This window comes from Engystomops pustulosus, chromosome 9 (genome assembly GCF_040894005.1).
Source record: "Engystomops pustulosus chromosome 9, aEngPut4.maternal, whole genome shotgun sequence".
In the NCBI taxonomy this organism is placed as follows: domain Eukaryota; kingdom Metazoa; phylum Chordata; class Amphibia; order Anura; family Leptodactylidae; genus Engystomops; species Engystomops pustulosus.
The window spans coordinates 13,300,228-13,316,275 of NC_092419.1; the positions used below are offsets into that span (position 1 = coordinate 13,300,228).

The 16,048-nt window shown below is 44.3% G+C and overlaps 2 protein-coding genes and 1 long non-coding RNA gene across 4 annotated transcripts in view; 1 reads left to right on the forward strand and 2 right to left on the reverse strand.

Moving 5' to 3' along the window:
• GMFG (glia maturation factor gamma) overlaps positions 1 to 7,978 on the reverse strand; it is a 213,000-nt gene extending 205,022 nt beyond the window's left edge. Inside the window, exon 1 of the mRNA XM_072123303.1 lies at positions 7,973 to 7,978. Within this exon, the coding sequence (XP_071979404.1) occupies positions 7,973 to 7,975 (3 nt within the window). The 5' untranslated portion in view covers positions 7,976 to 7,978. The remainder of the gene's footprint in view (positions 1 to 7,972) is intronic.
• LOC140076872 (uncharacterized) lies at positions 170 to 2,701 on the forward strand. Its single transcript, XM_072123643.1, has 2 exons — positions 170 to 288; positions 1,449 to 2,701. The coding sequence occupies exons 1-2, from the start codon at positions 214 to 216 to the stop codon at positions 2,433 to 2,435; spliced, it is 1,062 nt and encodes a 353-aa protein (XP_071979744.1). The 5' UTR covers positions 170 to 213; the 3' UTR covers positions 2,436 to 2,701.
• Positions 7,979 to 8,878: 900 nt separating the features above from the next.
• The window catches only part of LOC140076670 (uncharacterized), a 140,430-nt gene continuing 133,260 nt past the window's right edge, over positions 8,879 to 16,048 (reverse strand). For both annotated transcript variants that reach the window (XR_011849632.1, XR_011849633.1), the window contains exon 4: positions 8,879 to 9,140. This is a non-coding gene — a long non-coding RNA (uncharacterized lncRNA). The remainder of the gene's footprint in view (positions 9,141 to 16,048) is intronic.

Genomic DNA, 16,048 nt, shown 5'->3' on the forward strand with positions numbered 1-16,048 from the left:
CAGAGACATCCCCTCACAGGGGGAGGAGGGAAAGTTTTGGGATGGGATGGAACTTTTTTTTGTGTAGTGATCATCGATAATGTGGGACCAGTGTGGGTGGGTGGGACTGTCAGAGGCGGGTGCTATGAGGGTCCCTCCATCTGCCCTGCTTACAAACATTTAAGTTTTGCACAACACGAGGTGGAAGTGGTAGCAGGGACCTCCTGAACACCCATGCCGGCAGGACCCCACAACATGCCCTCCAGCCTGCTGAGCCCCTTCCCTGAGCTGGACACTGACCTGTCCAAGGTAAAGCAGCAGCCATGTGTATGGGGGATGGGGAGAGGAGTCAGGCCCAAACTTGGTATCTGCTAATAATCCTGGAGCAGACCTGATTGCTGCAATGTGATTGTACTGATCAGATTGACTCCATCACACTGCAGCACTTTCCTAGCCTCTTGATGAAAGCTTCATTCTGACTCCTAAAATCTTCTGGTCTTTTCACAGACTGAGGAGGAACATTCTAGAATGTGAATGTTCACCTAATTGATTCATTAGTGATTGGAGACGGTGTTGTGAATTTGTTGCTGCTTTGGGTGTGAATGGAGGACTTTTTCATGTTTTCTTCTTCTGTATTTATATTGTTGCATTTGTTACCAAACTATTTTGCATTCTCTCAAGTTGCTGTTTATGAAGTTTTTAAACATTTTTTGACTGCACCAACCTGCAATATTGCCCCAAGTTGCCACCTTTTGTTTTATGGTTTGTGCCTGGAGATGATGGTGTTTTGGTGCAAGTATCATCAGGACTGTGGATGTGATTGGGGGGGAATTCACATGCAGCAGATTTGTTACAAAAGTTTCCTATATAAAGCTTGCAAAAATCCATGAGGGGAAATGTATCATTGCCACTACTTCTCGATACAGACCTTATGATCTGCCCCATGCATTTGCTACCAAAACAAATAAATATAACCAGTTCCAACAAATCTGCCCTGTGTGAACGTTCCACTAGATGGTTTTCTGTATACTTGCCCTTTTTGATTGTCCTGGTTCACCATGTGCAGTTAAGAGTAGACCTATAGCCACCTGAGGGTGATGCCACACATGGCATTTTTGGTTCAGTTTTTTAAGCATGCGTTTTCAGTCCATTTAAAGATAATTGGGGAAAAACTGTCAAACATTGATGTTTTTTCAAAAACGCATGCGTTTTTTTTTAAGAATGAAAATGCATGTTTAAAAACGGAATCAAAACACTAATGTGTCGCATCGCCCTGATGGTGGTGATGTCAGAAGAAATCAAACATTCGTCATAGGACTAGATCACAACTCTCCCTGAACGGGGCCAGCCATGCTGTAGGAGCGTCACATTATGTAACCATGTTGCTGAGAAGTTTAAGGAATCCTAAAAAGTTTAAGATGCTAAAATGTGATTGTAACTCTCCTCTATTTTTTTTTTTCATTTTATAGGATTTTGCCTCCCTGCTGGCAGGTGTAAGCTTGAAAAGTCCTAAAAAAGAGCAACAAGGTGCGCACTCCTCTTGTCCGGTCAACCTCAATGAAGAGACAAAGAGCGAGGAACCCTTGGCGGATTCCACAGCATGGCCTCTGCAAACACCATGGAGCCGGGATTCGGAGCTGCCAGCATCAAGCGCTCTAAGGATCCCTTTCCAAGCGGACCGCTCCGTCAGCATGATCGAGGAAAGTAAAAAGTCTCCGGTTGATTCGAGATCCTCTACATCTCGTTACAAGACTGAGCTTTGTCGCACGTTCCAGGAGAGCGGCTCTTGTAAATACGGCGTGAAGTGTCAGTTCGCTCATGGGGCGGCAGAGCTTCGGGGGCTGCACAGACATCCCAAGTACAAGACGGAGCTTTGCAGGACTTATCACACCATTGGCTTCTGTCCATACGGATCCCGTTGCCACTTTATCCACAATGCTGAAGAACAAAGGTTCAGCAGTAGCAAAGGACAACGTCCTCCTCTGCTGAGACAAAGTGTCAGCTGCTCTGGAATACCATCTTCATCGCTGTCATCCCCTTCCTCATCGTCCTCTTCTCTCTCACTTTTCTCCTCTTCTCTCGCTTCTTCACTCACTTCCTTATCCACCTTCTCTCCCTCTAGCCCAGTGACCCCAACCTCCAATCCATTTGCCAGCATTGGTTCTGGTTCCTCTTCCTCCTCATCTCCTGTTGCAGTAGGTCTACCATTATTTGGCTCGGTGTCTCCACCTCAGTCTACTGTGCAGAACCCTGTAGTGGGTGGTCTTACGCTGCAGCTTTCTCCCTGGGGACAACCAGGAGAACTACCGATCGTTGATAAGTGGGAAGACTTGCCCCCGATGGTTGAGAGGTGGGAAGACTTGCCATCGCCCGAGGAGACAGAAGAGCCAATAACTATTTGTGGTAACTCGCAGGAAGCAAAGCGCCTTCCGATTTTCAGCTTTCTCTCTGACTAAAAGCCCTTCTTTTGCTTATGGGAATCTTGGACTCCACCACCTTCTTGACTGCCTACTGGTATTGAGCGCTGAGAGGGGTGGTAGTACAGAATCTTATTTGTTTGATCAAAGTGACTTAGATTCTAAGGGGGGAATGGGGACTTTGCACAAGAGGTCTATCACCTTGTCCAACTAGGAATTTGGGTCCTACAACCGGCTCGCTATAAAAAAAAAAAAAAAAAAATTGGGGGATTTCTGGGCAATCTCATGAGATGAAAGCTCTATAGTCCAGATGACTTGTCTCACTGATGGTATTACTTGTACATTCCGGGTGTTTTTATGGGTGGGTGGGGTCCCCAACTTTTAACTGCCTTTTGAGATAATATCTATCTCTCATATTTTTTTTTTTTTTTTAAATGTTTTCAAACGCTGATCACTAATGTCTTATCCAGTTCCCTCATGTTTGGCCAAGACGAAGAATTGATTTGATTCCAGTAGAACCTTGGTGGGTTTGTTAGGGATATTTTTCCAAGAATTACACTGACCTAGCTTTCAATATTTCAACACTGGTTGGCATGACCAACACAAAGACACCGCCAGTTTGCCCCTTGGTCAACTTGGTGATATATATATATATATTTTTTTCATGGTCATATTCTTATCTGTAGAATGTGGTCCCCTAGGATCTCCGATGTGTAACATACACTAGTTCATTTGCGTAGATCTGGTTCCTTAGATCTGTTTCATGATGGACTGTGATCCAGCATTTCCATTTTTAAACGTTTTTTTTTTTTTTTTCCCCCTTTGTATTTTGAAAGAGAGAGGGTGATCTTCTGATCTGTAGGCCTTCTATGTTTGCCTCGGGCAGATTAGTAGTGTTTTCTATGAGAACACCTAGTGTAGGTTACGTATCCTCTAGCAATAGTCCTTGCTTCTAGTGCTCCCGTATATCCTCCGGTGCTGTTATCAGTCCTGGGTGGTTATTGTCCTTCTTTTTGTAAGAAAAAGCTGAAATTCAGTAGCAGTAAACCAAAAAACTGTTTTTTTTTTTTGTTTTTTTTTAACCATGGTTTTTTTTGCATTGTCTAGCCTTGTTTTTTTATTTATTTTTTTTTCCCCTAAATGTAGTTTTGTATTTATAAGTTAATCATCCACTTGTTTTAGGCATCAATCTGTCAGTATGAATCTACACATCCCTCATGTCTACATCAGGGGTCTGACGTGCGTGTAGGGATTATTGATCCCTCTACTAATGGTGTATTCGAGTTTAAGGGGGTTCTCATGCTTTCAGTAAATCCAAACTTTAATATTGACTGTGTAAACGTAACCCTACTGGAGCTTCCTAAACTCTGTGGTTGTAAAGACCTTGTCCAAAAATCTGGTGCCTCAAAATTGTCCGATTTTGATAGCGGAACTATGAACAATCAAATATATTCATGCGTCTATTGTTATGGGGAAAGGGGGGTAGTATACGCCCTGTACCCCCAAGATGAGCAGTTTTTAAGTGTGTAGCATTTATCTTTGGTCTTACTCCATACTAATCACAGCGCTCTATACTGGCTGTACTTGGTATTGCAGCTCGGTTCCATTCCAGTCCTTGCTCATGGATCTCCACCAATGTCCTCTGTTGTTTCTGGACCCCAGTCCTTGTTCTGACGTGGAACCCCTTGAACATGAGCTGACACCATTGTAGATATGTATGTCCTCAATATTGGGCAGTGTTCCAGTAGATAAAAACCTTAACTTATTCAGTTCAGTGTCTAATTTAAGGGCTTTTAGCCCAATGTGTCTATATGGGGCCATGGTGACCACCAACCCAGGGCTTCCGAGAAGCCTTATATCCTTTAACTTTATTCCCCAGTTTAAGAACGAGACCAAATATTAATCTTATTCTAATTTATTTGTAAAGTTTTTTTTGTTACTCGTAAACCTAAAAAAACGCAACAATATTTATAATAAGCTTTAGAAAATGTCATTCCCGAGATGTTCTGTTTTGGCAGTGATGCAATTTTTAAATATTTTTCTTTTAATTTATTCCATTTTTGCCCTTTTTGATATCATTTGATAATTTATTTCTTCTTTATTAATTTCGGTTATTACTAATTTTGACATGTTAAAAATAAACCAAGAGTGTTTATTATGTACATTGTGTGTCTTGTGGTACTTGATGGAATTTATATGTTTTTGTACAGCGCTATGGAGTCTGTTGGTGCCAGAATATCACCACTGGGCTGGGGACAGTCACACACATGCCCCACTGTCTTGATCATTGGCTCTCTTACTATTGGTCAATAGGATTAAAATGAATGCTTTTATATACTCTAATAGTCATCTCGTCATAGGGGACTTTGGGAGAAATCGGTATGTTTCTGTGGCAGTCGTCATTTCGTGACAAATCTGCAAAGAAACAATTGTACAGATCTCTAAACTGAAACTAATCTTTATTTTTTCCATTGCAACCAATCGCAGTGCAGCTTTCATTTTGCTGCAGCTGGATAGTAGATGAAAGCTGAGCTCTGGTTGGTTGCTATGGGAGGCAGAGACAACTGAGGCCTAAAGTGTAAAGGAAGCCTATTACAGTATACTATTACCCCACTTATGGCTTCCATTAGAAACCAAAAAGTCCCAAGTCCTCTAGCATTGAGATGGCCACCATGTTGTGCAAAGCTGATGAGAACAGGCAGTGGGACCACCACTTAAAGGGATATTCCAGTAATATAATTGTCTGATACAAAAAACACACAATGCTATAAATAAAAACTCAATGTCATTGCCAAATGGAGTTTAAATAGTTTGCTTTTATGACATATTTTTGGGTAGGCGGAGTTATTTCTAAGATGACCCTCCAACTACAAGTACCGCAGTGTTGGAACGGTCTTGGTGCTGCTGCTGTACTTTAGGCAGCAGCCAGGGATTCCTTGCATCCTATTTCTGTATGATGCAAGAACATCAGTTCTGTCCAGTCTGTTGGATTTGATCAACTTACAAATCCATTTCCGCAGGTTTCAGCCATCCCAACGTGGTTTTTATCTGTGTGCAATCTGCCGATTTGATGACTAGCACACAGACAACTTTAAAATTTTTATGGGCTCCTATTGAGACGACTGCCTAAGCCGCACCACTCGGAGCAGATCCTATTCCTGGCAGAGTTTGCGGCTTTTCAGTCACCGTTGCGAGAGCGGAACTCGCACCCCAATAACATGTGACTCTCGGATCCGTTGTGTGTCACCTGTGAAGTGTTAGTCTGTGAAGCCTTAATTATGCTACAAAGATGTATTTGGCTCCAAAAAGATCTAATCCTGTATGGGATGGAATAAAAACCTAGTGTGCGGCAATGTGCCAAGTAGCGGGTTCTGACGAGGCCTCAAAGTTTAGTATCGACCCATCGGTGGCTGTAGGACTAGGTAGTGGTGGCTGCAATAATTGACTCCTGAGTTGAGCTGGACCCCACATCAGTACATGGACCCTGATGATTCAGGAATGTTTTTTTGGGGGGTAAATTTATCTGTCATAAACTACCACACTGCTTCGGAGAGCACAGGAACACATCCATAAAGCTGATCCAGATGTACACGTGATGGGGGTCTGCTGCTCCTCATGGCCAGAAGTGAGGTGGTTATTTAGTAAGAGGGGGGGAGGGTGACTATGGTCTTCTGGTGGTTTACACATTACCCAGGCTATTGTCTACACTTACAACTTGTGCCCAGAACAGGCAGTAAACATCTGTTTCCCTGTAGTCTGAGCCAGTGCCCCCTTATGCCTTACTAACACCCCTCCCCCCAAAAAAAAGATAATTTTCAGAACTTTGTTTTCTACATTTGGAGAAAACTCTTCGTTTAACATATTGCCAAAATCGGGGCCAGGCTTGATGGGTATGCACTGCGGGCACCACTACCCCCTCCCTGGCCTGGCTTGATGGGTGTGCACAGGGGGCACCACTACCCCCTCCCTGGCCTGGCTTGATGGGTGTGCACAGTGGGCACCACCACCCCCTCCCCGGCCTGATGGGTGTGCACAGTGGGCACCACCACCCCCTCCCTGGCCTGGCCTGATGGGTGTGCACAGTGGGCACCACCACCCCCTCCCCGGCCTGATGGGTGTGCACAGTGGGCACCACCACCCCCTCCCCGGCCTGGGGCCTGTTTATCACACTTTACCCTTTACTGTCAAGGGAGATACACAAATTTAATCCCATTGTTTCCCCAACTCCTGCAGTGTTTTCTCTCCATTTACTACAGTCTTATGGAAATGAGAGGCATTGTGGATTGGAGGGGAGGGGGATAAACATACACAGGACCCCCGTCACCCACAAACACGCACTTTGTATTATCCTAGTCCTCATTAGAATGGGAGCATTTAATCCCTGTGTATGTGCATTGCGTCATGGCGGTGGCTGGGGGGGGGGCTTTGTGATTGACTTTTGGAGAGGGTCCGGCCCACTAGTAACCTTATAAAGAAAGAGGGTTGTCCGCACACATTTGAAGTTTCATGTTAAATAGGCAAATTTGCACGAGATGATGATTTGCATTGATAGAAGTCACAAGACTCGGCAAACATTGTCCTTTTCTGTGTTGTGTCCTGCATATGCACATCAGGTTGAGGCCTAAAAAGTCTGTGTGACATATTACAAGGGGCTGCTAAATGGGAAATGTACGAGGACGGGCAGGATTTTGTCTAATGCGACATTTTCATACAGTTATTTAAACTGTTTTTCCGCATGTTCAGTTTTTGTCATTTGAAAGATCAACTAAAATTCAAAACCGCATCATCTTAAAACAGATGTGTAAGGCCAATTTCACACCAGTGTTCTGCATTTCTCTCATGCACAGCAGCCATCCAGGGCAGGTGTCTGCTTGTGTATGTTCCCGATGTTCAGTGCCGGGATTGGTACTGGCCCCTATGCTGTGGTGGTCCAAATTGGCGCTTCCTGTGACATCATCGTGGGGGCGCACCCAGGCCGGTTGGTACGCACAAGCTGTTACGCAGTATGTTCATAATATAAACGCATTGTATATTCTAGTGGTGGCGAACCTATGGCACGGGCGCCAGAGGTGGCACTCAGAGCCATTTCTGTGGGCACTCAGTCCATCACCCCAGGATAGAGTTCCCCAAATGGGACCAAACCTTCCTGCAGTCCCAGGCAACTTAAACGACAATTCATTGGCTGTTTGGAACTGTGGGAAAAGTGAGAAGGGGTTGACAGAACCACATTGGGGCAGATTTACTTACCCGGTCCTTTCGCAATCCACCGGTGTGTCGTCCGACGAGAATTCGGGTCCTGCGTGATTCACTAAGGTCGTGCGTCCAATTTCCTGCATCCGCCAGAGTTCACCTTCTTCTTCGGTGCTTGTCAGAGCGTGTCTTGCAGCACAATTCTAAATGTTAAATCCGACGGCCCGTCCCCCGATTTATGTTGCTTGCATTCCGGGGGCGATGCGCCAAAATCTGTGCGCGCCAAAATTCCGGGGCAATTCGGCACAAAACTGAAATCGATGGGAAAACCGACTAAAATGCGCTCTGCGGACCCTTAGTAAATGTGCCCCATTATCTTTGAAGCTCATCCTGCTGGACCCACCATTCTTTCTCTACAGAGAGACCCTGGGTTGTCTGTAAGTCGGGTGTCCTTAAGTAGGGGACCGCCTGTATATTAACACTACTCAGTTGGATAATGGCAATATTCCATGTCTATAATTTTTTATAATGTACAATATTTTAATTTGATTTTCACATTCTTTAATGAAAGGGGTTGTATGGCCCCGGACATTGACGTCCATCTTTAGTCCTCGTTTCATGCCATAATAAAAAGGTATAAAAGGCAAAAAGCGTTTAAAAAAACTCATTTCAAAACCAAAAAAATTTGAGTATATGGGTAAATGAAACAGGGAACAACCAATAGGAATGCTAAGATTTTGAATTTGTGTATAGAACAGCCGGATAATTAAACAGCAGGTTACAAGAACATTTTGCAGTGTTCTGCAAAGTCAGATTTTGGAGGACCGCCTGTAATGTTATAGCATGTTCCCACTGACACAGACATTGTAGACGGAGCCTAATTCTCTGCTGATCTTGTCTGTTATGGGACTATCCTGGACAGTTGTTGAGGATTGTGTAGTAGTATTATGTACAGGCAGTCCCCGGGTTACATACAAGATAGGGTCTGGAGGTTTGTTCTTAAGTTGAATTTGTATGTAAGTCGAAACTGTATATTTTATAATGGAAGTTCTAGACATTTTTTTTTCTTTTGCCCCAGTGACAATTGGAGTTTCAAAATTTTTGGTGTAATTGGACCAAGAATTATCAATAAAGCTTCATTACAGGCATCTTACAGCTGATCATTGCAGTCTGGGACTATAGTAAAGCATCCAGAGAGCTTCACCAGAGGTCACAGTGGGCAGAGGGGTCCGTCTGTAACTATGGGTTGTCTGTAAGTCGGGTGTCCTTAAGTAGGGGACCGCCTGTATTAGGAATCGAGTTCTACAAAGATTTCACCACTAGGTGGCGACCTAATATTCAGTGTTGAGAATGTGGCGGCAGGGACCATAGAGTGTGTGATATTCCTGTTATTTCTTACATTGAATGTCACAAGTGTTAGCAGCTTCCATTCTGGAGTATCCCTTTAATTTGTGGTATCCATGATCCCTCATGTTCTACGTATTTAGAGGCTGGGGTTGTCATTATTTGCAGGGGAGTCAGGGCAGACTTCTGAATGGGGCCCTTCCTCTTCACCTTAAAAAAAATATACATATTTGTACACTGAGTTACAATCACAAACGTTGTTTACAATATAAACAACATATATACATCCATACAGCAAATACACACATACAGCAAATACACACATACAAACAATACCATATACACCCATGCATCATATACACATCACATATACACACACACACACATACAAACAGTACCATACAATCCCATGCATCATATACACATCACATATACACACATACAGCAAATACACACATACAGACTGTACCATATACACCCATCCATCATATACACATCACATATACACACAGTACCATATACACCCATGCATCATATACAGACATACAGCAAATACACATCACATGTACACACATACAGCAAATAAATGCATACATACAAATACCATATATAGATATACAGCATATTCACACATACAAATAGAGTATATATACAGAACACTGCTTACTGCATATACACACCCGATACACATCCATTACCCCTAAATTCTGGGGCCCCATAGCAGTTGCTCTGGCTGCTACCCCTGTCATTACCCCCTGACTGTTTGGATGCACTTGCTCTGTACTAACCCTATATTTAAGACAAATGTATATAGCACATAAGACGGTTTTATCCTCATCCTAGGACTATGCTGCGGTATTTGTGGCAGCGCATTTGGTCTCATTCCGGCGTCGCCCTTCATACAAAATAGAAACTTTGTTCTTGTTGGTGAGATGTTCATCGGAGCAGAACCACCATTGTACAGAAATCACGTGTCACAAAGGTGTTGGGCGGAGGGAATCAGATTGCCGGGTCACGAGTGCTACACAGGGGGCTGGTGCTGTTAGCCATGGTGGTCCGTGGGAGGCCGAATTCAGATGTATTGGGGGGGGGGGCGGGGGTATATCTTGTGGTACTGCAAGAATGCCTGTATCTACTGTATTCCTGGTTGTGGAGGTCACAACCACAATCCTGCAAAAAAGAGATTCATATCTTTAATATGACACCAGCAGTATGTTTCTAGGTGCTACAGAACAAAAGATACTGAAACTACCCTCCCTCTGCAGCCTTTCATCTCAAGTAAAATATGACTCGTCTCTGCTCATTTTGACACAACATGTTTCTAGGTTCTATAGAAATGAAGACAGATGTTTGTATATTGACCTTTAAACTTGACTCATCTCAGGCAAAATATGACTCCTCTGCTTATAGTTACATGACTTACAAAGAAGAATATTTATAGGTAAATATGAAGAAATCCATACGCTTCCCTGTGTGTCTGACCACATTCCCGGCAGTATGTGTATAATCTATATGATCTGCTAATGATATATACAGGGCACATTAGGATGTAGATGTAATTGCAGGTTTTGGTAATTATCAGTGTAATAGTTGTCGCCCGGCTGTAGGCAGTGAGTCAGCTGTCAGATCTAGGCCAGGTTATGCCCCGGGGCTGATTTCAGGAGGGTTTGGTTCTATCTGATGGTCGGGATAGATTGGCAGAAGACGATCTGTTGTTCCAGACAATGAAGGAAGAATTTATGACTCATAGATTTATGATAATCAGGAAGTTCAGCTCATCCTGCCGTCTCCAGCGCAGGGACTGCGGCACTACCCGAAGCTATAGAGCTGCTCGTATATTCACTACCATCATGACCAGGGGCACTTACTCATAGATCCATGCACCATGACCTTATATTTGTTATCCATGGCCTCCGAAAATCAACTTTTAAAATGATGTTAAAGAGCCCGAAGGGGTGTTACCACAGTCCCTCCGTGCTGTAGCATCACAAGCTTTTACACTTCCGCCTCCAACTGTAAGCTAAAACTCCCTGCAGGTACAGGAGGGCGGTGTGCTGATGGAGCAGAGGGGAGGTGCTCCTGCACAGTGTAGCAGCCTGTGAAGCTATAGCACCGGGGAGGTGCAGGAGCCAGGGATAACCAAAATAAGTAGAATAGCACAGTCACAGTGCCTGGATCTATGAGTAAGTGCCCCCAATTTTTTAAGATGGTCAGCATGTCATCCATAGGAGCCAGTAATCATCATCATCATCAGTGATCTCTGGAGACCAGCACAGGAAGTGACTTTGCTGATTGGACAATCACAGGTTACTCCCCGCCCCCGAGGAGCAACATTACATAATCCCCTTTATTGGGCACTATAATTGGGGAGTTATGGGGGTACTCTGGCAGGGTTCAATGCCTGGGAGTGAAATATTGTCTGCATAGCTGTCAATTCTATTGGGCATTATGGTTGTCAGGGTTCTGGGGTTACTTATCACCGTTGTGGGGCAGTTTGGCTGCCCTTTTTAGAGCGCCGCTCTGCAGGCTGTGCATTATATTACAGCTCAGTTGAATGCTGCAGTACCACACACAACCTACAGAGAAGTGTGGCGCTGTTTGTGGTAGAAAGCATATAAAGGGAGAAGGTAATATTTTACACCTGTATATTATATTCCTTTATAGGGGTGATGACACATTGTAGCAGATCCTCAGCACATGATTATGATTCTAGAGAAAAGATTGGGAAGATTCCTTCAGGCAGGTTATGCAAACAGCGATGTTTATTCACCTCCGCCACGTGAGGAATAGGCAAGTGGTTACTCACCCTGCTCTTTTCGTCTTGCCCACATCAGCATTTTTTGGCTGATAATTTGGTCAACACATTTACTATCACTTACACAAAGTAACAAATCTCCTCCGACATTCATCTGATGGACAAACGGCCCGAGATCTGCTGCTTCATAATTGATAAAATGTTTGTAGAGGACAGAGTAGGACCATTTTTAATAAATTTACCCCACCCTGTATGCATTAAGCTCTTAGGCTCCCCCTAGTGGTGGCTCCAGATACAAGAATACTTCTATTAACGTCTTGTAGAAGTCATCTCTCCCCCCTGCAACCAGATCCTGCCTCGTGTGTTGCAGCAGGGAAAGGGTTACAACAAAGTAACAACGTTGCCAACAAAAATAATAATTTATTACAGCTCCATCCACATAAATAAACAATTAAGAAAAGGAAAAGATGTTAATAACCAAAGGATACAAGGAGGGTTTTACTAGTGAGGATATTGGTCCTTACTACATAGTCCCTGCTACAGAACTGACCTGACCGATCCGCGTCCCTGGTTCTGATCTCTGATCCCGGGAGATCTCAGTGATGGAAGCGGTCGCCTTCTGACATCATTACGTGCAGCATCGGCATCAGGGACGGTTTAAGACAAAGTGGGGCCCCAAAATACAACTATTTTATGAGCAGTCACAGTCAGTCAGAGGCTCCTTTAGTCCTGTCCTAACACTTTGTAGCTGCACACTGTAGTAGGTAAGTGTCTGTAATATGGGACTGTAGGAGAAACTGACAAATGAGAGGGAGATGGATGATAGAAGATAAATATAAAAGATGATAGAGATTTATAGATGTAGAAATATAAAGTAGATTATATATAGAAAGCTATGAGAGATAGAAGATAGATAGATAGATATGAGATAAATGATAGGAGATAGATAGATAGATAGATATGAAATAGGTAGATAGATAGATAGGAGGTAGATAGATAGATAGGAGATAGATAGATAGATAGATAGATATGAGATAGATAGAGAGCTAGATAGGAGATGGATATGAGATAGATAGATATGAGATAGATATGAGATAGATAGATAGATAGTCTCAGGAAAGGCAGCAGCACTCCAAAGTGAAGTCAAAGCAGGGTGATCTTTATTTCAAAAGATCACCCTGCTTTGACTTCACTTTGGAGTGCTGCTGCCTTTCCTGAGACTACATTTGGATCCTTTGCCACAGAGTATACAGATCCTGCACCCAAAACCATTACAGGTTGTGCTGCCTTGCTTCTCTTTGTTTAGATAGATAGATAGATAGATAGATAGATAGGAGCATTCAACCAAGGGGTATTAAAGGAGCAATACATCCTCTGCCCACAAAAGTCCAAATGCCGTGGGCCGTTTTAGGACAGAGGGCCCTGGGCAAATGCCCTGTTTGTCGCTGCCTAATGCCGGCCCTGACCTGCATGAAGAGGAGGTAAGTGGTTGCACAGGTTGTAGGTGACTCTCTGGTTGGTTGCAAATGTTAAGGAAAGAAATTGTCACACCTGCCATCTGACGGTATGTGGCGTGGCAGCCTGGTCCTAATAACTTTAAAGGAAATCTACCATCAAACTCAAGCATGATAAACCAGGGACATTACTCATAGATCCAGGCACCGGGACTGTGGTATCTTCTTATATTTGTTATCCATGACCTCCTTCCTTCTAAAGTCAACTTTTAACATGATGCTAATGAGCCAGAAGGGCTCCTGTGTTACCATATCCTCTCCATGCTGTAGCTTCAGAGGCTGTTATACTGTGCAAGGAGCACTTCCTCCCTCCCACTGTGTGAAATTACAACAGGGAGAGGGAGGGAGAAGTGTGTGTGTGTGTGTGGGGGGGGGGGGGGGTGGCGGGTGGCTACGACAATATAGCAGCCTCCTTATTTCTAAAATAAAGATTTAAAATTATGCTAATGAGCCAGAAGGGTTCTGGGGACATTATCAGAGACCCTCTGTGCTGTAGTTTCACAAGCTTTTACACTGTCTCCCCCTCCATGCTTGGTGCTCCCCCCTCCCCCTGCCTGCTGTAATCTCACTCATTGGCAGCAGGAAATGTTCACTGGGCATTATAACAGCCTGTGAAGCAACAGCACAGAGGGACCTGGTAACACTCCCCATTAGTATAATTTTAAAACTTGATTTTAAAGAAGGGGTAACAAAAAAAACTATAAATATACTAACTCTATTATCTGTTTGGTGACACTCATAACTGGGGCTGGAAGTGCTAAGGTCATGGGTCCTGCTGTAGCCAATCAATGGACCCGGGGACCTCACTTGTTTCACATCACTGAATCCTGCTGAGGCCCCTGACTACCGACACATCGGGCGACTACCGACACATCGGGCTGGGGCCAGCGAACTAATGAGCACCACAACACCAGAACCGGGTCATTCTACTCAATGAACTTGTTTTTGTCATTGGTTGACTCTTGGAAAGGCCCATTAATAAATCCATAGTACTTACCCCACACCCACATCTGGGAGCAGCTCAAACCTACTCTCTAAACTGTCACTGAGCTGCAGTACCACAGGCAGCCAATGAAGAAAAGTGGCGCTGTTTTTACAGAAAAAAAAATTGCTTTCAAAATAATATACATATAAATTACTAATGTCCTAAATTATAAAGTGCTCTGAGATACTGATTGCAAGTAGATTTCACAGTTTTGGGTCATTGACCCCCCCCCCCCAGTCTACATAGTAACGGGTCACATTTGTAGGATGGACCATCCATCAGTTCTTGCTGCCCGCTCAGTTCTGGTCCCTTTAGGAGACTTCTCTCTTCTCATCTTCTCCTTTTGACCGAGATGGAGAAGACCATCTTCAGAGGTTCTCCCAAGTGTCTTCAAGACGCAAGCGTAACGTGTGCCAGATCAGCATTTTTTCAAGCAGAACGCAACCGATAAACCAGAAGGGGGCGTACTCCAGGGTCACCAGTCCCTTGTAGTTATATCTATAGTGACTGTAGTCCCATGGACAAGCCCGAAAACACCTAAGGATCCATCCGGAGCTGAACTCACACAAGTAGACCCAGGCAGTGTACACAATGGAGCGGACAATGAAGCCACACTGGAACCTCAACACCAGGTACATGTACTCGACCCCCAGCATGGCCACCCCATAGATGAAGAGCGCCCAAACACTCGACACCCCTCGGAGCCTCCAGTCCCGGTTTCTTGAAACAAAGTCAAAGACTGCGGTGAAGAGGATCTCACACACGTAGCCATGGATGGCATAGATGTAGAGGCGACAGAGAAGGCTCAGGGGCTCCGCAGAGTCCATCATGAGGAGGTTTCTGTGAAAGAAGACAGAAGAGTGCTGAAAAAGCATTATGGGGGGTCTAACGGAAGGGGTACAGCCAGGGTCCGGTGCTTGAAGGGGTCTTTATTGACACCTGATGACAACTAGTTTGGCTTTTCTAATCCACAACAAGAAGCAGCGATCACCTGTAGACATGTCCCCTGAGGTGAAGTGGAAAGGCTGTCAAGTTCAATACACAGGGGCTCATTTACTTACCCGGTCCAGTCACGATAAAGCGACGCGTTCTCCAACGAGGATTCGGGTTCTGTCGGGATTCACGAAGGTCCGTGCGCCCGAGTTCCTGCAGGTGTCGCTGCTGCGCCGAGGTGTGCCGGAGTTCACCATCTTCTTCCCGGTGCATGTGAGTGCTGATCTTGCGACACAAATTCTTTTTTAAATTCCGCAGTTTTTCCGACGGCCACGCCCCCGATTTCTGTCTTGTGAAAGCCGAGGTGGATGGGCCAAAATCCAATCACGCGCGCCAAAATCCCGGGGCAATTCGGCGCAAATCAGAAATCGTTGGGAAACCCGACGAAAGTGCGCGATTCGAACTCTTAGTAAATGATCTCCACAGAGACAACCCCGGCTCATATGACCCATAAAGAGAACCACAGAACCTCTCTCCATCAACGGTCACCAAAACGAAGCCTTCAGGACCACCACGTGGCATTGCCTCATAGGACATCTCATACCAAATGTGTAGGGGGCATGGAGATAATCTCTAGCCATAGGACCCTTACCCAACTATGAAGAACCTTCAACTCAAGACACAAAGTGGATCCAACATGATGTATACATCCTCCCCTAATACTAAACTAATACTAAACTATAGAACTGTAAACCAATATATATATATCATTATTTTGTGGTCTTTTACAGTCTGCAAAGCTTAAATCTGGCCTAGATCTGCATCTCATTGATTTCCTCGGTCGGCCCATGAATTCTATCCAGCGCTGTTTTCATGATAGAAAAAATTCGCAAACTTTGGCCCAATAGGTGAATGCCACAATTTCTTCATT

Coding starts and splice junctions, on each gene's coding strand:
- LOC140076872 (XM_072123643.1), top strand. CDS start 214: ATGCCGGCAGGACCCCACAACATGCCCTCCAGCCTGCTGAGCCCCTTC. Junction 289..1,448: donor TGGACACTGACCTGTCCAAG/GTAAAGCAGCAG, acceptor TTCATTTTATAG/GATTTTGCCTCCCTGCTGGC.